The sequence below is a fragment of the Callithrix jacchus genome, chromosome 10 (assembly GCF_049354715.1).
Source record: "Callithrix jacchus isolate 240 chromosome 10, calJac240_pri, whole genome shotgun sequence".
NCBI classification, from domain to species: Eukaryota; Metazoa; Chordata; class Mammalia; order Primates; family Cebidae; genus Callithrix; species Callithrix jacchus.
The window spans coordinates 20,707,794-20,733,592 of record NC_133511.1 but is presented as its reverse complement, the minus strand read 5'-3'; the positions used below and the strand labels follow the sequence as shown (position 1 = coordinate 20,733,592).

Genomic DNA, 25,799 nt, shown 5'->3' with positions numbered 1-25,799 from the left:
TTCAGACAGAGTGTAGCTCTGTCACCCAGGCTGGAGTGCAGTGACACAATCCCGGCTCACTGAAACTTCCACCTCCTGGGGTTCAAGTGATTATCCTGCCAGTCTCCCCAGTAGCTGGGACTACAGGCATGCACCACCATGCCTGGCTAATTTTTTGTAAGTTTAGTAGAGACAGGGTTTCATCATGTTGTCCAGGCTGAGCTCCAACTCCTGACCTCAAGGGATCCACCCACCTTGGCCTCCCAAAGTGTTGGGATTACAGGTATGAGCCACCACGCCCAGCTCCCACTTTTCACTAGTCATATCAAACTGCTGTAGTTCACTGCACATAAAGACGTTTCATACCTCTGTGCCTTTACTTCCCATGTACTCACATCTGTCTAGAATATTCTCCCCTCACCTTCACCCGATTAACTCAATCATTTTCTAGGAAAGTACCCTCTTCCAGCAGACCTAGTGCTCTCAGAGTATAAAGTGAATATTCAATCATCTTACTGTTCAATCATCTTACAGTTGCTATACTGCCAGGCACCACTCTAGGCACTGGGGAGACGGCAAGGTACAAACAGAAAAAGTCCCTATTCCTACAGAGCTTACAGTACTGTGGGGGGAGATGGACAATATACAAGAAATGTAAGTCAGGTGTTGATAAATGACAAGACAAATATTAACAAAAGGAGGGTAAGAGAGTTATGGGAGATAGAGGTGTGCTGTTTTACATCAGATGAGGAGAGAAGAAATCTTGGATAAGGTGTCAGTGAGGGAGAGAATGAAGCAGGTAGCCTAGTGCATTCCAAACAGGGAACAAATTGCAAAGGCCTATGGAGGGAGAGTGCCCGATGTGTGTGAGGAACAGCAAGGAAGGCTTCTGTTGTTTTATTTTTATTTACTTTTATTTTTTTGAGACGGAGTCTTGCTCTGTCACGGGGCTGGAGTACAGTGCCATGATCTCTGCTTACTGCAACCTCCGACTCCCTGGTTCAAGCGATTCTCCTGCCTTAGCCTCCGGAGTAGCTAGGATTATAGGCATGCCCCATTATGCCCAGCTAATTTTTGCATTTTTAGTAGAAACGGGGTTTCACCATATTGGTCAGGCTTATCTCGAACTCCTGACTTCGTGATCCACCTGCCTCGGTCTCCCAAAGTGCTGGGATTACAGGCATGACCCACTGTGCCTGGCCTATTTTTTTAAAAATAAACTTGAGTTCTTATAAACAGGCTGCTATGAGAAGCATGGGCCTTAAGGGAACAAGAGTGGGCTCAGGGAGACTGGTCAGTAGCCTACTCTAATAACACAGAGATGATGAAGGATTTGGACTAAAGTGATAGTAAGCAGTAGACAGATTCTATTCATAGTTTTTGAAAGTAGAACTGAAAGGAAAAAAACAGACTAGATGTGGGGTGTGGGAGGAAAAAAAATCAAGAATGACTCCAAAGTTTTTTCCTTGAGCAACTGGAAGAATTGAAAAAAGGAGGAAAACTGGCAGAGCAGTACATATGGCACATGAGGCTGGGGGTAAAGGAAGCAGGGAAAGGGAAAAGGGAGGGTTTCAGAAGTTCACTTTTGGACATAATAAGTTTAAACATCCAGATAGAAGTATCAAATAGGCAGTTGGAAATCCCAATCTGGAATTTAGGGGCAGATCACAGCTGGATGTATAAATTTGGCAGTTATTAGAATACAGAAAGCATTTAAAGCTGCAGGACTGGCTAAAAGTGTGTAGGAGATGAGTACAGAAGAGAAGAGATCCAAGGACTAAGTCCTGGGGTAAGTCAAGTTTTAGAGGTTGGGAACATGAAGAGGGCCCAGAAAAGGAAATCTATCTCTAGCTTAGCTTCTTGAGAGTAGACACTACTTTTTTTCGTCTATTTAGCTTCTAGCCTAGGGCCTCTTGGTCCTTAGTAGGTATTCAGTAAATAAATTAAACTGTCTTTTGAAACCCAGCTAGAATCTAGAGTTATTTCCTAGAAGTTCTCCTGGTAAGGCATGAGAGTCTAATAATTAAAATCTGACCAGCCCAGTAAGGACATCTCTCCAGCTACCTGCAGCACACATTGAACTTACCTGGAAAAAGCATACCATGCCACTGCTACATAAGCTACTAAGAGACATGGCACAGAGGAAGGCTTTAAAAGAAAGAGTATACAGATTGGAAAAGCAAACAGTATGACGGTCAAAGGCCAAGATTCAAAAAACAGACTTTTCCTCTTCCTTTGTTTCACAAAGTAAATAAACATGAAACACATGACTGATTGCTCAGTTTTTTGTTAGTGCATTATTGCCGTAACCAGCTAGAGTAGACAGGCTAAACTTCCAGCTCTACCTATCAGTAGAAGGCAATAAAAAGGATAGCTGAGCAACTGTAAGAAATTATAAAGCTCTTAATAAGTATGTCTCCCTTCAGTCCCCTAAACATTTTATTCTTTTCATTATAAAAATTCAAATGATTCAGATTTTGCATTTTATCCTGGGAGAGAAAAACAGATATGTGAATCTCTGGATCATCTTTAAAGTCTTCTATTGCCAAAATGACTAATCACATAGAAACAGATGTGTGTGAATAATCCAACTGACTCACAAAATAACTTTGCTACCATAAAGGACATTCAACTGATCATGTCAGCTCTTTATTCATAACCTCAAAGACATTTGGGGTAACTTTTCTTACTTTATGTCAAAGTTAATTAGAACTAGTTCATGTTTAACTGACACGAGAGGAAAATGAAAGGAGGAAGAAAAGCTCAGGGAAACAGACTAGGAAGGCTGTAGTGGAAGTAAGAATTTACAGGAAAATTGAGTTGAACATTGATTTTTTTTTTAATTTCATTAAACGAAAAGCAATGTTTTCTCCAAATAAATGGATACCTCCATCCTACCTGGAAACTAAAGTTCAATTTTATATGAGACACTGAATGATGCGGAGTGTCAAATTCCACCTTTTATTAACTATACACAGTATTACATGCTATTCACTGGCATTTTAGAAAGAGATTATGGATATAATTTTGAAGAGAAAGTGAGAAGCATAATACTCTTTATATAAATTATCACTATTTCATAACGAATGCATTTTGATGCAATTTCCTCTGTTCTTATTTGCCACTCACTCTGCCATCAGCATGAACACTATTATAGTTCCTTTTAAAGAGCCTAACACTTCCTGGCATATTGCAAGGGCTCAAAAGACATTTGCTGAGTAAATGGGTAATTCCACCAGGGGACCTGGATGAACAACCACTAAGGAACAGGTACTATGGTAGATATATGCCAACTTTGGCTGTCCAGCATCGGAATGCCCTTCTGATTGGTAGAAAACCAACTATCGATAGGTGAGAGGCAAGAACCACTTCCTACTATAGACACTGAAGAGGGGTAGAGATTCTCTTTCTCCATTCCTTGGAAGCTAGAACATGGGAAGCTGATATAAGCCTCTCTAACTATACCTGGGATTCTAAATCTTAAGGAGTAATGCAAAGGCACAAGGTCTAACACAGATTATTCACAGCAGATATAAAAGAGCAAAGAAGTCAAAAGCACAGCCGTATGTGTCTGAGGGCAATGAAGTCCACCAGCTTACTAAGGACTGTAAAATGACCAGAGTCAGAAGCATATTGTTTGTATAGTGAAATACAGAAACTTTGGCTCTACCTTGCTTCCCAACAATCCTGCTCAAGTCTAACTTTCTAACTTTTTCTATCCTGTAAGCTACATGGTATTCATTATTCTTTTACTACATTCCTCTTCTACTTTGGTTGGCCAGAACTGATTTCTGCTGTTTGCACTAACAAATTGGTACCAAGGAGTAGATTACAGGTAATAGTCCCTCGGGTAATTAAGGGCAATTTAGGATTGGTTTCTGGCCTAGAAGAGGCCAGTAAATATCATATTGGTGTTCATGGAAGGGATTCCATAAGTCCTTGACATGGAGTAATGAAATAATTATCACCTGTGGTCACATGGAATGTTTTAGAGAGTGCTGTGCTGTGCTGGTGATTTAAAGAATGCTGTCAAGAATAGAACAATATGCGGGGCATGAGGAATTCAAAACTATGAGGTAGGGCATCTGCTATTCTAAGTGCACGAGATAGCTTAAATAAAGAAAATGTTAAGGCCAAATCCCCATAAACTAGGCTTTAGGCACAGACTGAATGCAGGTACTGTTAAGAAAATGATCTTCTTTCTCTTACAAAAATAGAGCTGAGGTAACCAGAAAAACAAATGCATAAGGTTTGATGCTCTAGGTTGCTGAAGTACAAGTCAGTTAAATTTGCATACATAGTGAGACTATTATATATACGTTGGACAATTGATTAGAAAACAGAGAGAAAGTGAACTGGAATGGAGGTATACAGGAGGATTCTAAGGAGATGAGTAAGAATACCCTAAATCTCTAATTCTCACTTAGGCCCCCCTTGCTAACTGGGTAGCCCCTCTCCCATTGTCAAATGAAACTGATATTTTCTTGCTTGCAAAGGCAGTAAAATCTCCCTGCCTGAGGGAATTTCCTTCCAAAAGTAAACTTATTCCCCATTGGCCTGACCCTTCCATACATATAATCTGCTCTACTAGCTCAGGTAACAGCATGCTCTGTAGGGTTAATTACAAACCACCAAAAGAATCGCAAGGCTTTTGTTATTTATATGGACAAACATATAGAGAATAAGTATGATAATGAAGATTATTATTATTGCGTTACTTGTGTCCTTCTACCTGTTCTCCATTACAAACCCTAAAAAAACCCAGAAGACATTTCCTACTCCAAGACCTTGAAAATATATTAGGTAGTAAAGCACCCATACATTTGAAAAACGCTTTATAGGTCAGGAATGCAGATAGGATACACTGAAATCAGGTTGCCCATTTCACTTTAATGAAGGATGTAAGAAATCAAGCCGTGGCATTCAACCACTAGTGCATGGGAAAGCAGGCATAATTACATAACTAGCAAGGCCAGAACAGTAAGTAAAATAGTTTGAATGTAGGAAGCTTTTGCAGTAGCTAATTGGTCATTGGAGTCTTTAGGATTATAATGAATACGTGGTCTACAAATTCCTTTCAACAAAAACACTGAAGCAAAAGCAACACCACTTCCCTAAAAGGAAACAGAAAAACACTGCCACCAGGAAAAACTAGATGATTATTACTTATCTTATTCCCATTTAACTCTTCGGTAAGTATGGGTCTTGAAGAACAAATTCTTTGTCAGAGTAGATAGGTCTGCAAACTCAAGGGTAAACACAATACAGCTCATGATTACGTCTAGTGACTAACTTGCAAAACTATCATTTCATATTCCCAGGTTTAGAGGCTTTAGAACCCAAGAGGAATGTCTGCACTAGTGCTACAACAATTATTCCAACTGGAAGTTGAGACTTCCAAGTACTGAATTTAAGTTCTACAAATCACTACCCCTAATCCCCACTTGAAAAACAGCTTGTCAGCTATGATAAGTAATCTTGGCTGTCAAGAAGAAATACAGGAAGGGTAATATATGAGTGTGGATGGAACCCAGAGTATCCCTGGTGGTATCTTCTGGTATTACCAGGCCTAGTAGTAAAAAGTAATCTTAGACTACTAAAACCAAATACAGGTAAAACTACCAAGAGTGTAGATTCTACCAGAAAAGATTGAGATCCACCCATCTCCCCTAACAAACAGGTACAGAATAGTATCCAACTATGTTATCTGCTCGTAAAACTTGTTGCAAGCAAAGAGAAGAAGGAAAATAATGGTAGAGTGACGTCATAAATACCAACGACAGCCTCAGAATCAGTGTAGAAAAATGAGAGCACCAACCCATATTTATACTTTGTTCTTTCCTGTTTTAGGCAATTGTTTATGAACTTTAACTTTCCTTTTCTTTCTTCTCTATTTTTCCCATTATTCTGTAAAAGGTATATACTAGGGTAGTTAAGTTTACAACTGAATCAATAGACTTAAAGATACAGAAATAAAGGAGAAATGAATACCACCCAAAGATCCAAGACTGGGAACTAGATGCAGCAATTCATAAGACTTAGGTTATGCCATTTCAGGAGAGAGAAATGCATTTTCATTTGTGCAAGGAATGCATTAGGGCAGATGAGAATAATTTTTTTAAATGTAACTATAGGGAAAATGTATGCATAGATAATGAAGAGTCCTAGTATAAGACAATAATACATACTTTTTTTTTCTGAATTGTTCCTATTTGAGGGAAGTCCCAAGATCAAAGGAAACAAGATTTTATACCACCTGCAGATGATCCACCCCCCTATAACTTGAGATGGGGTGTGAGGACATGTCCTAAACATAGCCAGTTGGTCCCATGCAAATTTTTGATTCTTGGGGAATGAAGTAAATAAAAGTGAGTGAGAAATCCCATTAGAATATGAGCTCCATGAAAGTAGGAACTTTATTCCCTTCTATTAACTGCATCTACAATACTGCTAGTCACAAGGTAAGTAATTAGTAAATATGTTTTAAATGGAGAGGAAAAAAAGGACAGTGAGAAATTATTTTCAGCACTCATGAGGGAATAAAAAGTCCAGTGATGCAGCTGCAAGTGTCCAGTGGCAAAATCCAGCATGTGGTGTCTAGAGATGACAGTGCTAGCAGCAACATATGAAGCACAACAAGAGTTCAAACTATGTCTGTCCTTGACTCCCCTGGTTCCTGTCTAAAGCTGGTTCTCCATCCTACCTAACAGTTCTTTACATTTTCCAATATTCTTTCAACAAAGTCCTCTCCTGACTAAAGTTAATTAAAGCTGGTTTCTATGACTCGCATTCAAGAACACCAACTAGTACAGAAGTATAAATGCTCTTAGAATAATTATACCATCAGGGACAGAAAACAATTCACTGTACAGTTAGGCATCACATGAGGACATTTTAGTCAACAATGGACCACATATATGACAGCGGCCCCAGAAGATGATAATGCAGTTGAAAAATTCCTATCACTAGTGACATCTTAGCATCATAACACAACATATAACTCAAGTGTTTGAGTGACGCTGGTATAAACAAACTTACTACCCTGCTGTATAGCACATAAAATTATGTTCAGTATGTAATACTTGATAATGATAATCAAGGACTATGTTACTGGCTAATGGATTTGTTATACTATATATCACTATTTTAGAGTATATTCCTACTTATAAAAAAACAAATTAACTGTAAAACAGCCTCAGGCAGGTCTTTCAGGAGGTATTCCAGAGGAAGGCACTGCTATCATAGGAGATAAAGACTCTATATATGTCACTGTCCCGATGACCTTCTAGTGAGAACAGATGTGAAGGTGGAAGATAGGGATATTGATCCTGACCATCAGAATCAGCATAGTGTTTTGTCTGTGTTTGCAGCTTCATTTTCAATTTTAAAAAAAGTTTAAACAGTAGAAAAATAAAATAAATGTTTTAAAATAAAGCTTATAGAAGATATAAACAAAGAAAATGCTTTTGTACAGCTGTACAATATGTTTGCATTTTAAGCTAAGGGTTATTTCAAGAGTCAAAAAGTTTTTAAAAATTAGTTTATAAAGTAAAAAAGTTAAGCTAAGGTTGATTCGCTATTAAAGAAAGAAGAAAATGTATAAATGTAATATAGTCTCAGTGTTTATAAAGTCTATAGTAGTGTACAGGAATGTCCTAAGCCTCCACATTCACTCACCACTCACTCACTGACTCTTCCACTGCAAACTCCAGTCCTGCAAGAGTCATTCATGGTAAGTGCCCTAGACAGGTGTACCAGTTTTTATCTTTGATACCATATCTTTACTGTACCTTTTCTATGTTTAGATGTATCTAGATACACAAACACTTACTACTGTGTTACAATATCCTTTAACATCACATGCTGTACAGGTTTATAGTGTACCATATAACCTATGACATGTCCCTGTCATTAAGCTGTGCAGGACTATATGTACATACATGTGTATGTGTCTGTCTATATACAAAAAACCTTTTGTAGCAGACTGGAAGTTAAATAAACTGTGATGAGAGATTTATACCCAAAGCCATAATATTTATTTATTAATCTAACAAATCCATTAATATGTTAGAATGAAACCATAGATACTAGAACATGTTTTAACCTAAAAAAACTTTCATCCGGTTTAACCTAGTATACCTAGATTATGTTAAATGATAAACTAATATCTATTTTCCCCTACCTAGTTGTCCTTAGTTTTTGAAAGTTATCTTAAAAATTTTACCTTATTTATCTAATATTTTTAAATGCCTAGGCTTTAAAACACTACTCACAATACCACAAAGTCTTGTTATGTGGCACTGATTGAGCCTTATAGAATGCTAACCCCCTTAAAATCTATATACAATAGAGAATTTTTGGGGAAAAAAGAGAGACACATTCAAACAGATTTAATTAGAATCACAGAATGAATTAAAGTCACAGGCATTTTGCAACCAAAGCAACAACTAATGTGACTCACATTCAGGCTGTTTGTCTAAAACTCCTCCAGTCAAATGGCTATTCATATTATCCTTAAAGTCAGTAAGGAAGAAAAGCATATCACTTTTCCAGTAACTGATTCTAGTTATCAACACCCAGAAACCTATTTGGGGGGCATCTTTTTTGTCTTGTATGTTTGCCTATACCATACCTGCTACACTCCCTTTTACATTTACAGAATTAAAGTTAGTTCCTCACCAAATTATACTTATTAACCCTTCATAGACTTAAAGCTAATTACTAATTTAGCTCTCAGCATTTCTCTTGATATTCACCATCCTAATTCCTTTACTATTTCCTCAAGAGTCTATTTTCCAGTCCTTTTCTCATATTCTGTAAGCTTCCTGCATATATGGCAAATCTTCCAAACTGGAGAACTTAGTATATCCTAAAAGTGGATCCAACATAAATGAACAGACTAATTTTCAGGGTGGGTAAAAATGTACCGCAAAGAAGAAAATCAAAAAGGAATAAATGATATGGAGTTTGCAGCAGGAACTACTGGAATTAGTCAAATACTTACCCAATCATTCTTAATATATGTGTTAATACGCGTGCAAAGCTAAAAGAAATACACTGTGGAAAACACAGTAAAATAGTTTGCTCTTGTGTTTCTTCCTTTTTTTTTTAACATATTAACAAAATTCTCTAAGAGGGTCCAATAAGAAATGATTAGATTTTGCTGTACCACAGCAGCTCCTGACTGGCATCACCACCCTCTAAAGTGTTTTGCCAATGAGGAATTTTTTTACCTGAATGGCACTTCTTCCTGTGGAACATCCACATAGTAACGAATAAAAAATCTCTCAGAATCTTCTCGTTCACCGTCGGTAACAACGCTACCATTAAGTTTGGAAACTGATGGTAATCTATAAGTTAAAACCAAAATAAAGACATTTTAAGATACTAACATATTTAGCTTTAGAAAGAAAAATAATTGGCTTGTGGCCCAGTCTTATTTTCTTGAAAGGACACGTTTGATGTAGTTCCATTTGTATACAACTACTGACCTGAACTAAAGTGGTCCAAACTGAAAGGACAAAATAAATTTAGTTTCACTTTCATAATCATACTTCCCCTTTCAACACAAGATTCCAGGCAGCACTGTTCAACTTACATAAATATAATAAAGCCACATATGTAATTTAAAATTCTTTAATGGCCACATTTAAAAAAATATAAAAATTAAACATGAAATTAATTTTAATAATATATTTCAATTAACCCAATGTATCCAGAATATATAATCATTTCAACATGCAATAAATATTCCTAAATGAGCTAATTTACATTTTTAGTTATATAAAATATTTGAAATCCAGTATTTATTTTACTCTTATAGCACATTTCAATTCAGACAAGACATATTTCAAGTACTCATAGCCACACATAGCTAATGGCTACCGTAGTAAACAGCACGGTCTAGAAAGTAGTCAGTAAAAGTGGGTTATATAATTCAGGAATTAACTTTTCATATTTGCAAAAGAACTGTGTAAAGAAAATAAACCACAAGACCTACTGCAAGACATATTCTTCAAAGAAAAGAAAAGTATGCTCGAATTGATTTCTTCAGAAAGATATTAATTGTATGTTAACAACTACGAGGCAGTAAGGATCTGCTAGGCATCAGCTCGTCGCAAAGATCAAGACCCTGTTTAAAGAATCACTGTTCTTTAAAGGACCTTAAAGCCTCCTGTTCCCCTTTCTAAACTACTATGTATACAAAGAGAAAAAAGCAAAGCTCTATGGCCCTTGCATTTTAGCCCAAATCTTACTTCTGCTAAAGGTTCATACAAAAAAAAAATTCTCATGGGAAATTCCCGAGTGTGTGGAGGCAGAGGCTGAGACACAAAAGGCAAGTGGAGTCAGACAGAAGACTGACATTATTAAAAATAATGGTGGTCATATTTAAGTCAATCTATATTCAAGAAGAAAATGCAGACGCTGCTCTCTTAGGTTTTACACTAATGAAATAGCCCACGTTTCGGGAATTTACCATCAAACTAATCAATATGTTAACAGAGAAAATAAGGACAACCACAATAGAAATGATTCCCTATTGGCCGGGCGCGGTGGCTCAAGCCTGTAATCCCAGCACTTTGGGAGGCCGAGGCGGGTGGATCACGAGGTCAACAGATCGAGACCATACTGGTCAACATGGTGAAACCCCGTTGTAATTTTGTAAAAATTACAAAAAATTAGCTGGGCACGGTGGCGCGTGCCTGTAATCCCAGCTACTCAGGAGGCTGAGGCAGGAGAATTGCCTGAACCCAGGGGGCGGAGGTTGCAGTGAGCCGAGATCGCGCCATTGCACTCCAGCCTGGGTAACAAGAGCGAAACTCCGTCTCAAAAAAAAAAAAAAGAAATGATTCCCTATTATACATACTTTTACTTTGTGACCCAGAACAGGACTTCAAATATTCTAAGCACAGATTTGTAGTGAAATGTTTCAGTGGTGTCAGCAGCAAATTACATTTCATGTTTTCCTCATCATATTGCTCACATCCCTTTTCATCCAGGATTCAGAGCTACAGAAGCAGCTCCTTCAAGCACAGTCTGCTCAAAGGATGAATAAACTCATAGTGTATTCCCACTACACAGTGCATTATTCCTTTAATGAAACAATAAGACCCCACAAAAATAAAGTAAAACAATCAGGACAACAGACCTGGCTACTACCAATTTCCTTCGCTCCTCAGTGGTGTATGGCTGCAGAAGTGGAATTCCTAACAATCTCACTTCTTCCAGTTTGGGAAATGAATTTAGTTTATCAATGTCTTCCCAGGACTGCAAACCTAAATTGAGAAATATACTGTTTAAGTAAATCCAGAGATGCACACACATAAGAAGAGAAACACAGAAAAAATATTATTTCAATTAATAATTTCTGAAATGTTAAAATGATCATAAACTAAGCCGTCTGAAAGTTTTCTTTATCCAAGGCAAGAACAGACATAGTTAAAACCATAGAAACTTCCCCACAGCCTCTCCTACCTGTGATCACAGGGGTTAACAAAAAAGAGCGTTATTGTCTAACATCCTCTCATCTACTTATTTTCTACTAAAATGACTGATAAAGAGGGGTCACTGGTAGTTTCATCAATAAGCAGGATGTATGCCATAATTATATAACTTAAAGAAAGCTATGTGACCAACTCATTTCACTCAAATATAGACTCATGGAATAAAACTACTGATCAGAGTTCATACTGACATACTCAAATTTTTACCTGAAAAATTCTAAAGTGAGGCAAGGTCAACAGAACCAGAAACTAAATACAGTTGTCCCTTGTATCCATGGGGGACTGGTTCCAGGACCTCCTACAGATACCAAAATCCACAGATACCCAAGTCCTTTATATAAAGTAGTATAGTATTTGCATATAACTTACACATATCCTTCTGTTTACTTTATCGCTAGGTTACTTTTAATAGCTACTACAATGTAAATAATTGTGATACTGTATTGTATAAGGAATAATGACAAGAAAAAATGTCTGTACATGTTCAGACACAACTACCCTTCTTCCCCAAGTATTTTTGATCTGCAGTTGGGTGACTGCATGGATGAAGAGTCCATGAATATGAAGGGGAGACTGTTAGATCAGGAGAGACAGATCCAAAGTTTAAAACAAACAAACAAAAAGAAAAAACCTAAACCTTTGAGTATGGAGAGTATGTAGCAAATTAGGATTTTTAGTCCTAAAATGAAACTCTATGGCTGTGAGAAAATGTATTCTCCAAGTCAATACTTGACTTCTAAGTCAGGTAGGTCTTCTAAGCAGAAAAAATTTTCCTATAATAATGAAGCTGGTTGATTTTACAATGCATCAAATCTATTTCAGAGAACAACACAGTCCCATCCTATTTTTATCAATCTTCAGCAAGGGTAAAGACAGAGGAGCAATTTATGAGGACTCTGGTGAATAACGACCCCCAAGTCACAACCATCCTCTACCCTTAGAATACTTCCATCAAGGAAGAAGAATAGTTAGCTCAAGGGGTGACAAGGTTTGAAATAAACAGCTTCCTTGTGCAAAACACTGGATTTTAAAACTTGCTTCCCACTCTTAAAATTTCTATGGTAAATTATACTAACTTCATGTTTTTTTCAGTTGTAGGTTAGAGTTATTTTTAGTTATGTAGGCATTTTAAGAAATACGCTAAAAGACAATATCAAGAGAATGAGAAGAAAAGTCACAGACTGGAAAAATGTATTTGCAAAAGACTTGTCTCATAAAGAACTGCTATTCAAAATATACAAAGAACTCTTAAAACTTAACAATAAGGAATAAAAAAACAACCTAGCTACAAAATGGGCCACAGACCCGAACAGACACCTCACCAAAGAAGATATAACAATAGCAAACAAACATTCCATGTTCATGGTTAGGAAGAATTAACATCGTGAAAATGGCTATACTGCCCAAAGTAATTTACAGAATCAACGCTATCCCCATCAAGCTACCATTGACTTTCTTCACAGAACTGGAAAAAACCACCATGAACTTCATATGGAACCAAAAGAGAGCCCGCATAGCCAAGTCAATTCTAAGCAAAAAGAACACAGCGGGGGGCATCACACTACCGGATTTCAAACTATACTACAAGGCTACAGTAATCAAAACAGCATGGTACTGGTACCAAAACAGAGATATAGACCAATGGAACAAAACAGAGGCACCGGAGGCAACACAACATATCTACAACTATACAATCTTTGATAAACCTGACAAAAACAAGCAAGGGGGAAAGGATTCCCTGTTTAACAAATGGTGTTGGGAAAACTGGCTAGCCATGTGCAGAAAGCAGAAACTGGACCCCTTCCTGACACCTTACACTAAAATTAACTCCAGATGGATTAAAGACTTAAACATAAGACCTGGCACCATAAAAACCCTAGAAGGAAATAGGCAAAACTATCCAGGACATAGGAGTAGGCAAGGACTTCATGAACAAAACACCAAAAGCATTGGCAACAAAAGCCAAAATAGACAAATGGGACCGAATGAAACTCCACAGCTTCTGCACGGCAAAAGAAACAGTCACTAGAGAGGATCGGCAACCAACAGAATGGGAAAAAATTTTTGCAGTTTACCCATCTGACAAAGGGCTGATATCCAGAATTTACAAAGAACTCAAATGGATTTACAGGAAAAAAACAAACAAGCCCATTCAAAAGTGGGCAAAGGATATGAACAGACACTTTACGAAAGAAGACATATATGAGGCCAACAATCATACGAAAAAATGCTCATCGTCACTGGTCATCAGAGAGATGCAAATCAAAACCACACTGAGATACCATCTCACGCCAGTTAGAATGGCAATCATTAAAAAATCTGGAGACAACAGATGCTGGAGAGGATGTGGAGAAAAAGGAACACTTTTACACTGTTGGTGGGAGTGTAAATTAGTTCAACCATTGTGGAAGACAGTGTGGCGATTCCTCAAGGCCTTAGAAATAGAAATTCCATTTGACCCAGCAGTCCCATTACTGGGTATATATCCAAAAGACTATAAATCGTTCTACTATAAGGACACATGTACACGAATGTTCATTGCAGCACTGTTTACAATAGCAAAGACCTGGAATCAACCCAAATGCCCATTGATAATAGACTGGATTGGAAAAATGTGGCACATATACACCATGGAATATTATGCAGCAATCAGAAAAGATGAGTTTGTGTCATCTGTAGGGACATGGATGAATCTGGAGAACGTCATCCTCAGCAAACTGACACAAGAACAGAAAATGAAACACCGCATATTCTCACTCATAGGCGGGTGATGAAAAATGAGAACACATGGACACAGAAAGGGGAGTACTAAACACTGGGGTCTATTGGGGGGAAAAGGGGAGGGCCAGTGGGAGGGGGAGGTGGGGAGGGATAGCCTGGGGAGAAATGCCAAATGTGGGTGAAGGGGAGAAGGAAAGAAAAGCACACTGCCATGTGTGTTCCTACGCAACTGTCTTGCATGCTCTGCTCATGTACCCCAAAACCTAAAATCCAATAAAAAATTTAAATAAATAAATAAATAAAAATAAAAATAAACAAAAACAAACAAAAAAAATAGCAAACAAAGCATATGAAAAGATGGTCAATATCATACATCATTAGAGAATTGTAGATTAAAACAAGATACCACAATATACCTATTAGAATAGTCGAAATCCAAAACAGTGAGAACACCAAACTCTGGTAAGGATGTAGAGCAAGAGGAACTCTCCAACTGCTGGTGGGAATGCAAAATAATACAAATGATACAGCCACTTTGGAAGACAGTTTGGCTCATAATCTTACCGTATGATCCAGCAGTCATGCTCCTTGGTATTTACCTAAACAAACTGAAAACTTATGTCCACACAAAAACTTGCACACAGATATTTACGGCAGCTTTATTCGTAACTGTCCAAACTTGGAAGCAACCAAGATGTCCTTCAGTAAGTAGGTGAGTAGATAAACTGTAGTACATCCAGAAAATGGAATAGTATAGCACTAAAAAGAAATGAGCTATCAAGCCATGAAAAGGCATGGAGGACTTAAAGGCACATTCCTAAATGAAAGAAGCTAATCTGAGATGGATACACACTGTATAATTCCAAGCAGATGACATTCTGGAAAAGGCAAAACTATGCAAACAGTAAAAAGATGAGTGGTTGTTGTGATTAGGGGGGATAAACAGATGAAGCACAGAGGATATTTAGGGCAGAGAAACTATTCTGAATGTTACTACAATGGTAGATATACGTCACTACACATTCGTCAAAATCCACAGAATTTACCACACCAATAGTGAACCCTAATGTAAATTACAGATTTGAGTGATAACAATAAGTCAACATAGGTTCGTTGATTCAAATGGTACAATACCATTTTGCTGTGGGATATTGATAGTGCGGGAAGTTGTATATATGTGGGAACAAGGGGAATACGAAAATTCTCTGTACTTTCTGTTCAATTTTTATGTAAACCTAAAACTGTTCTATAAAATTTTATCAATAAAAAAATAAGCTAAATATATTCATTCCTGGGATACACAGGATCAAATGGCAATAAACTGACAACCAATTACATACAGATACTAAAAAAATCAGCATTTGAAAAGACAGCAGTGGGGATTCCTTAAACCAAGTCCAGATAAAATGGTCTATTTTGTAATTCTTTGTACTATTTTTACTGTGTCTTTTAATATCCAGAGCATCAATTTCATTTCACTCCTTTCATAGCATGAACCCTTAATATACAAAATATAAATTGTTAATGTAATGCTATGCCACTTAATATGTATCAGATAATTTATGAAAATTAATGTCTTAAATTTAGCCAGTCACAGGCATCTACATGTCATATAGAAAATTCACTCTAAACAAGGTAGAACTATGACTGAAAGGAATATACTTTCACTGTATTTCATGCATATGCTCAGATTAATTTGCACGTAGAGTTAAGAACCAGCCTGAACCTCACCTGACTTGTGGAGGCTGATGGATCGAAGATTAGGAAACAACCTGGCCAATGAATCATCAGGCTCCTCAATAGCATTCAAATGATTGTTGGCCAGGACAAGGGTATCCAGTGAAGGAAACATAACTCCTAACTTTCGTATTTCAGTCCAGTCTTGGAGGTTATTGTCTGTTATATGTAGTAGCTTAAGAGAATGACAGCAAATAGAAGGACAAGACACTGTTTCATAGTCATTAAGGCACAGGAAGAGCTCCTCCAAACTGCAGAGAAAAAAGGAAATATTTCATTGTTTAAAGCAGTTTAGTTTCTACTTTACACCTATTTTCATTCATTCAATAAATAAATAAGAGCCTACTATATGTGAGATTCTGCTAGAATTGTGGAGAAAATACCAAGATGTCTTCCAGACAGTACACACTGAAATAGCAAAGAACGATATAAGGTCGTGTGAAATTACTAAATTACTTTTGTGCTTAAGTAATTAAGTACTAAATTAAGCAGTACTAAGTGTAAACATAACAGTCATTCACATAAGAATGAAACTGAAATTACAGTTAGAAGAACCAGGAAAGGATACATGGTCTTGAAGGAGGAGAAGACTTCTATAAGTTGAGAAGATATCTCTATCGAAGAAAATTCCAGAAACAACTTGAACAAATGTTTAGATGTGGAAATAATAACTATCATTTATTGAATCCCTACCCTGTGTCAGACCCTATGCCAGGTATATTAACAGATTTTTTTTTTTTTGCTTTTTAGACAGAGTCTCGCTCTAGAGTGCAGTGACATGATCTCAGCTCACTGCAACCTCTGCCTCCCAGGTTCAAGCAATTCTCTGCCTCAGCCTCCCGAGTAGCTGGGGTTATAGGTGCACGCAACCACGCCCGGCAAATTTTGTATTTTTGGTAGAGACAGGGTCTCTTTATCTTGACCAGCCTGGTTTTGAACTCCTGACCTCATGATCCACCCACCTTGGCCTCCCAAAGTGCTGGGATTATAGGCGTGAGCCACCATGCCCAGCCCAGGTGTGTTACAGATTTTACTCCCACTTCTGCAAGGTAAATGCAGTTATGCTCATTTTACAGACAAGAAAACTGAGCTCAAAGAAGTTAAGTAGCTTATCAAAGGTCATATGGTTAGTAATGAAACTGGTACTTAAAAGCTCATTCTATGCCATGCTAGGTGTTGGGTGCAGTGAGAAAACCCATCTCATTAGAGTGAGAGTGCAAAATTAAGATGGAATAGGTAGGGTGGGACCAGATTCTGAAGGGCTTTGAGAATTTCCATATTTAGATAGTCAAAGAAACTATGGCTTCTTTAAATTTCCTTTGCACATTTATATACATATACAAAGAGAGAGACAAAACATAATAATGCATTTTTAATTGACAAAAGTATAATTTCTTTCTTAAATTATTGAAAATAATACTAGGTCAATTTTCCCATCAGACTAACTAGGCACTTAATCATCTGAAAGCTAACACATTTTAGAGATACTACGACTTTTTTCCTCCCAAAGAAAAGGGCTGAGGCTCAATTGTCATATCAGAAGATTAAAATGGAGTAAGGCTGAGTTGATTTAGCGTGATAAGTGCTTCTCAGGGGTATTTTCTAGCTCAGAGATGACATATCCCATGTCTTGGTGCTACTCAACACTGAACATTGGAAATGCTACTAGATTACCCTCACACTCTCATTCCAATAACCTCGTTTTTCTAACCTCTTTCTCCACTCAATCTGCAGTTCTAGTATTTCTTGGATGGGAGATCAGCAGTAATCCTATGTACTAACACAGATGGCAACATAGCTCCCTCGCCCTCATGCTCTTGGGGCTTACTCTGGTAACTCCTGCAGTATCGTGTGGACTGTCTCCCAAGAAGCTTTGCTGTTGTTGAGGACAAGTTTGCGAACCCCAGAGAAGGACCCAGCACATGTTCTTTCTAAAACCGACAAATTCAGAGGGTTGGAACTCAGGTTTAGAAACTCCAGCTGAGGAACATTTGACACAATTTTACTGACCTAAAGAGAAAAAAATAAAAGCATTATCAGGCAGTAATCAGAGCTGTTAAATAGCAATCATGCTCAAGAAAGCCTAGGGGAGCCGGTCTCTAGGCAAAGCGCTGTTTATGTTGGGGAGTCCTATTTAGTGATGGTACTCACAGAGGGACATAAGTGATTTCAGCAAACCTTGGCAAATAATTTAATCTTTCAGTGAAATAGTGGCATAGCTGACTGGTACATAACAGAACTTAATGGTAAAAAGGAAGATTTCCTATGTCATCGTTAGAAAGGTTTCTAATTCTGCTCTATGTGATGTTCTCTTTGGTAAGTAGAGAAAAGACAGTTTAGATGACATTTCTTAAACAGTTGAGATTAGGTCACATAATTCTCTTTGAATGTCTCTTTCCTCTCATTCTTAGCACAATATTAAGGTGAATTAAAGGTTAAAAATCACATGATAACAATTCATGTTTTAAATTCGATTGCACTATCACAATCACTTAGAAAACAGTTTCAGGGGCCAGGCGCGGTGGCTCAAGCCTGTAATCCCAGCACTTTGGGAGGCCAAGGCGGGTGGATCACGAGGTCAAGAGATCGAGACCATCCCGGTCAACATGGTGAAACCCCGTCTCTACTAAAAATACAAAAAAATGAGCTGGGCATGGTGGTACATGCCTGTAATCCTGGCTACTCAGGAGGCTGAGGCAGGAGAATTGCCTGAACCCAGGAGGCGGAGGTTGCAGTGAGCCGAGATCGCACCATTGCACTCCAGCCTGGGTAACAAGAGCAAAACTCCATCTCAAAAAAAAAAAAAAAAAAGAAAACAGTTTCAATTTGGTTCAAAGATGTACCAAACTTTAAAATATGTTTACTCAAAAACAAAAACAAAAAATCAATAACTATATAATGAAAGGGAAAACAAGATCATCAACTTAATGATTTAGCAACTTGGTAGACAAAAAGGAAAAAAAGAAAGTGATCATTACTGACCTTAACTATTTGGTCTGCATAGAACTAGTCTCTTTGATATAGTTTATTTCATTAAATTCTAAAAACAACTTGCAAGATAATATAACTTTCATTTTAATACATGAGAAAACTGAGGCGAAGAAATGTTAAATAATTTGACTAAGGCTTTACAGTTACAAAGGTCAAGTCTGGGATTTAGAACTCAGAGCCATTGTTCTTTCCAATATGCCATATTTATACATCATACACATAACCAGGAAAAAAACGAATAAAGAAAACTGAAGACTAGTTGGTACAATCTGTGAGAAGGATCAGCTTAAACAAGTATGAAATAAATGCTAGATGTCCAGCAAATGTATTAAGCATCAAACAGCCAGGCAATGTGGTAAGTAAAAGTTGTAAGAAAAGGAGAGAAGAGTAGTTAGGATTAGTTTTAGAGTTGAAAAACCTGGGTTCAAACAAGGTTCCAACACTACATAGCTGTGTGGTTTCAGACAAGTTACTTAACCTTTCCAAATCTCAGTTTCCTCATTTGTAAAATAGGGAAAACAGTTCCCATCTATTTTACAGGACTATTGGTAGGATTAAATGAGATACACATGTAAAGCACTTAGCATAGCAATTGACACATATTTTGGAAACTTGTTTCCCTACCTACCCCCCAATACCATGTAAGCTCTATAAAAGCAGATATAGTACTTACCTGGTTCACTACTGTGTACTGGGCACTTATTTATTGAATAGCTTAATGGCACAAAATCATTTAATCAATGTAACTATTATGAACATAAACACAGTATGAACCATTATCTCAACCCTGGCTAGCCATCAGAATCACTGACAGAATTTAATATATACTGATTCCAAGGTTCCACCGTAATAATTCAATCAGAAGCTTCATAGGTGGGACAAGCTTCAGGGTTGCAACCTGAAAATCTCTCTTTTTAGAGCTCCAGAAGTAATGCCAAAGGAGTATCCAGGAGGAAAACCACGGGTAGAAAGAAAAAGTAACCTGTATTTTACATCAGTTCAGGAGCTCTAAAATCAGTAAGAAGTAGATTCCTTCTAAGAAGTTTCAGAAGAGTGTGTCCAAAGAAACAGTTGCTTGCACTCACTATTTCACTTATTCCACACACTAACCCTGTAAAGTGCCCTTTTTAGCCTCACTTTACTTTTTAGAGAAAAGGCAGCTCATTTCTTCATTTGTAAAATTAGGATAATGAGCTACCTTTTAGAGAAAATACACTATCTATTTAAAGTGTAAGGAATTGATACCAGTCTGCACATATTCTCTTGCTTGATCCCCTTAGTGATCAAATGGTATCAAACATTTGTGCAATATATGGCTAGTATTTGGAGCTCAGTCTGTGACCAAAACATAGCTAAATAGTTCATGCAGGAACCAATCTGTACTGCATTCTATGACTGAATACTGATATGAAGAACTTTCATACAGAAGATGCTTACCAGCTATACTTAATCTCTTTGTGGGGGTGGGAGGCAGACAGGAATTATGCTCCAATTAAAGCATGAAGAATAACTTAATTATAGGAGAACCCCAGTTAAATAAAAACAAAACATAAACTCTTTGCTAACTACTACCTCTCATATCATATTTTTATATAAAGAGGAAAATACTTTGAAAAATAGATTATTTAAGGGTTTTGAAACAATTTCTGGGAGATTTCCCAAGGCTAGCAGATACATGACATAATCATCATAGTTTGCATCGACATTACTGTACAGTGAGAATAAATATTCAGAATAATGACTCGTTAACCCTAGAATATCCTAAAAGATAAAACTGGACTAGAATTTAATCATTCAAGCAAGAAAAATAACAAATGTTAGAAATAAATGAATATTTTCTTTAAAGGGCTGAAATGAAAAAGGTTTTTTGAGTAACCTCAAATTGATGAGACTCAGGAAGATACAATATTCATTACACAGGTAAATTTACTTATGACAGAAAAATTTCCCAATACCAAAAGCTGACAAACATTCCATGAGCTTCTAGGGCAGTATATTGATTTTTCTTTTTCAAATTCTAAAAATAAAAAAGACTCCCCCAACTGGAATGAGTATGGCTCATGTGCAGAAACATGAAGATGAACCCAGATCACCTTTTAGGTTTCTACAATTCTATGATTTAATAGGGGACCCTTTACTTTGGCTTCTAAAGAGGAAGAAACTAAAGATTTAAGAAAAATGGGAAAAGGGTTTTAAGATAACAATCTGTCATCTGTACCCAAGCTATTCTCTACCTTACCTGAGTAACTACTTCCTCCCTCCTCTCAACCCAACTGGGTTTAATTTCTTTTATAAAATGGTTTTGATAAGGAAGGGAATAGAAAGAAGGTACCTTGGGAAAGGTCAGACCAGTATCTACTCAGCCAAAAATTCAAGACAAAAGCTAAAAAATTCATTATTTTTAAACATAGGTGCCCAATTTTAGAAGGGTGAAGAGAAATCTTTGCCTCCTCAAAAGTACTACTTTTCTCATCCATGTTTATCTTAGACTCTGGATATTTTACAGCCATTAAATTAAGCTACAAAAGAAGTTACTTATAACCTATAATATTCTTGGTCATCTAAAAAACTAAGGGAAAAATTATGTAATTTGTTCCACATTGCCCTATTAATACTGACTAAAATAAATTCCATTAATGGCTAAGGAAACATTATCTTTTTGCTAATCAGAGATATGGGCTATAATGGGGTTGAAATTTAATGTCTTAAACTGTAGCCTGGCAAAGAGTTTAATCAATCCTAAAAATCAACATTCTTTTGTCATATTTCTCCCTTCTCTATGTTCTGATATATCCTCTAGAAGACTGGATCAACCATATTTAAGGATAAGGAGGAAATATAAAGGAATGATGAAAACAAAAATAAATTGGAAAATAGATACCTGAAAGTAGCAGCAACAAACATTTGCTTGAATACTGCCTGAAAACAGACTATAGAGCACTTACGAATATACAAATTGAATACAAGTACAGTATAGATCAGTATGTGACCCTCTGGCTATTATGTCAATGTGGCTTGAGAAAAATTTAACATAGACCTTTGTCTAAGCAGAGAAAAACGCTGAATTACTTAGTGTACACACTGTGTACACATTACATACATCTTCCTCCTGAGGTAACAACTGCATCATTATTACACTCTTCCCACCAATTAGCAAAAGCGTCTATACCTGGTCAAAGCACAAAACCTTTGTAAAATTTTCCGTTTCCAAAGAAACAAATTTGAAGTGTGGACAAAGCATGCATGACAATTAAAAGTTGCAGAGTAGCAAGAAAGCACAGTCTGTAATTTAAGAATAAACTATGTAAGTTGTTCAGATAAGTAAATAAATACATGTACAAATAGAAGTTATCTTTCGAATAGCCCTGTAAATCTGCATAGGTTAATAAATCACTTAGAAATTGGTGACATGCAAAGAATTTTGATTAAAATCCCAGTAAAAATAGGAAATATAACCAAGAACACAGTTACCAGATTAAACAAGGGCATAAAATAAATAAATATAAGAAAACCTGACTAAAACTAGGTTATGGATCAGTTTTTCTTAAACAAGAAAGCCGTCTTAGAATTTGTATAGCATTCAATATCTACTAAGTGTTTCAATGATTAATTTTATCAGCAAGTCTATCTTATGGATGAGCACACTAACGCTGTAAAGGATTATGTGAATTTCTTAAGATCATAGGAAAAGTTGGAACAAGAGGTCTTGATCAATCCTTAAGATATAATCATTTAATAATTAACACACTCAACAAACATTTGACTACTTAGTATGCTGGGCTTATGGTTTTAAAAAAGATAAAAATCTCCACTTGGAATAAGCTTATAGTCTAGTATGAAAACTGTCAAGTAAGCAAGTGATTACACTACACTGTGATAAATCCTTTCATCGTGGGATAGGGCAGGTGCTCTGGGATAATCTGACTCTGTCTGTGAGACAGCCAGGGAACATTTCACAGAGAATAGCAGCTTGGGCCAAGTCTTGAAGGATAAACAGGAAGTGGTCAGGTAGATAAGAGGAGAAAGAGAGCAGTGGGTTCAGAATGAATAAAAAGCAAGGAAGCTTTTTATTTCAAGAGTTTATCATGAGATGCAAGTAAAAGTATATGGCCAATAATGGAGATAAAGTTCTAGAAATAGCAAAGGGCCATATGATGAAGGGCCATCCTGAAAGAGTTCAGACTTTAGCTTCTTGGCAAAGAAAGGACACTGTAGGCCTTTATGCAGGACAGTGTCATAATCATGCTTCATTTATTAAAGAGTATGTGGTAGCTTAGCGGAGGCAGGATAAAGCCAGATCCAGGAAAACCCATTAGAAAAGTCTTCCTAAAGTCAAATAAAAAAATGACAGCCTAAATTAAGGCAGAAGAACAAACCAAGTAGGAAGAACTATTTTAACCTCATTCTTCGGGGTAGCTTAGAAGCTAATTGGGTAATGTTATAAGCAGGTAGGTGATGATAACATCACCTATATAAGAGAATGTTATAAAGCTGTGTTTGTGTACTTTTACAAACTATGCGTGTAGCTTATAGTTATTCTGAGATCGGGACATCAGTTATGTCGAACCACCCAAGGGGTTTGATAATACAAGGACAGTTGCAAAGTAGTCGAATACATTTCAACAACAAGAATAAATATATTTCTACTCTCAGTTTCAATAATTTTACGTCAATGTGCAGTAATATTGAAGTAGAAGTAGAGAACAAGCATAGGATGTATAAATTAATGAAACAGTAGAAAATTTAATGCATTGTTAGCAGTTTAAACTGATAAAGACTAATCAACCTCTTGATACCTAAATTTCCTTAGTGACTTTCACATTGATGAAAAACAAATTAACAATAATGAAGCTAACTGAAAAATCACCAGAGACAGAGTCAGTTCATCTTTTTTTTTTTTATTATTTAATTAAAGATGTGTTATTGCTATGTTGCCCAGGCTGCTCTTGAACTCCTGGGCTCAAGTGATCCTCCTGCCTCAGCACCTTAAGCACTGGGATTATAGGCCCTTATTTATCTCCAGACATACAGACAAGAAGAAGACATACAGTCATCAAGTGAGAACACAAGTTAGCAGAATATATAATAACATAAACAATGATAGAATGGTTATTCCTGCTTTTCACCAAAATGTAGCAATATAAAAACTTTACCTCATGCCAGTCTTCGAGTTTGTTGTCAGAAAGATCTAGTTCCGACACATGAGCGCAGAAGGCAGCAATTTCTTTTTCATCTCCTGCACAGGTTATTCCACAGCTGTTCAACACTAGTACACTTGGGAGGTTGAGGCGATCTGAATGATGAGGGACACAAAATACTTTTTATATCAGCCAAATTCTTGTTTACATATGTTCAGCCCCCAGGAATTGTCAAGAAACAAAAATCAAACGGTGTGAAATTACACAAGGACCTAAAAAATACAGGTTATAATGGAACCAAAAGGTACTGAATTCTAAGAAGAGACAGTCAAATTTGCCCAGGAGGAGCTCAGAAGTACTGCACCGGCAGTCCTCTAAGCTTTATGGCAGGATTGTTTATCTCAATTACCAACAACAGAGCCCTCGTCCATGCTGTCATCTTATCATCTGAACACAGGATCCATGAAATTCGTGTGTGGACTACCAGTGCTTTCTTACAGGCCTCAACTTTTTTTTTTTTTTTTAATTTTGTTCCAAAGTATTCTGAATGGCTATTTTCTCCTTACCTGATGTGGATCTTTATCGTTTGTCCCTTTGAAAATCATCTCAAACCATTAAATAATTAATCTACCTACTAAATCACTTCTGTCAAGTTTATATCATTCAAGAAATCTTCCTCACTTAAGTGGGTCCACTCAAAACTCTACATCTTTCTCATTCTTGTCTATTAATTATTTCCACTTCATATCCCTACAGAATCTGTCCCTTATGAAAATTAGCCTGCTTTTAAAATACAATTGTAATGACAGAAAGTGTTTTAGAGTCTTAAACTATTCACTGATTTGGTGAAACCGAGGTAACAATTTTTGGCCACTGCCAGGCTCAAAAACACATGTCAATAAAATCACTCTAAGGGTATAAACATGAGGATGCAACCATTCTTTTCCCATTTGGTATAAAACAAGGACTCAAGGTAATACTTTATTAATGGAGACCTCAAATTACATGGTTTTCATGTAATCTTGCTACTTTCAGCAACATATTTCTCAGAATGGGAATGGATCCTGAAAAATGGATCCTTTTATCAAGGAAGAAAGCCACTTGTCTCTGCCATTCCAGGTTTTATATAGAGAGATAAGATTATTGTATTTGGAAACAGCAAACACTCAGTAACCTTTGAAAGAACTAAAACAGTGATTCAATATTAATCCCCCACAATTACAAAAAACTACTTCCAAGAACTTTTTATTGCAACATTAAGCTAAAAGGCAAGCAAAAATAGACCTTGCACATCTCTAGTTACAGATTTTTGCTCACATCTAATCCCTCTCCTAGAATGTATCTCATCTCTAACCAAATTCTACATTCTTGAGGTACTAGTTAAAATCTCATAGCTTTGAATAACTTCTTGATCATATTAATTATCTTTTAAATTTCTTTCCCAATCACTATACCATTCATTTGGCTCAACATAAATTATCCTGTGTTGATTTACCTTTGTAAATGTGAATATCTTATAAACCAATTCGGCTATAAGGTCCTGGAGGGCACAGGCCAGTCTTGTACTGTTTTATACCCTCTAAGTTCCATAACAGAATGTGCACTTGAAATATTATAACTCAAATATTATTCTTGTCCTACACATGCAACTAAAACATCTCTTGGTCAATCTGGAGGAAAACCAGTCCTGTTAGGTTCCTTAAAAAACTGAAATCATAACAAGGGGGAA

General features: G+C 36.7%; 1 protein-coding gene across 2 annotated transcripts in view; it reads right to left on the bottom strand.

Moving 5' to 3' along the window:
- The window catches only part of TBCEL (tubulin folding cofactor E like), a 73,849-nt gene that overhangs the window by 25,867 nt on the left and 22,183 nt on the right, over window positions 1–25,799 (bottom strand). For both annotated transcript variants that reach the window (XM_078339189.1, XM_002754514.6), the window contains exons 3-7: window positions 24,086–24,225; window positions 17,770–17,951; window positions 15,936–16,192; window positions 11,129–11,255; window positions 9,213–9,329 (exon numbers count right to left, since the gene is read on the bottom strand). In XM_078339189.1, coding sequence (XP_078195315.1) covers window positions 9,213–9,329; window positions 11,129–11,255; window positions 15,936–16,192; window positions 17,770–17,951; window positions 24,086–24,225 — 823 coding nt within the window. The remainder of the gene's footprint in view (window positions 1–9,212; window positions 9,330–11,128; window positions 11,256–15,935; window positions 16,193–17,769; window positions 17,952–24,085; window positions 24,226–25,799) is intronic.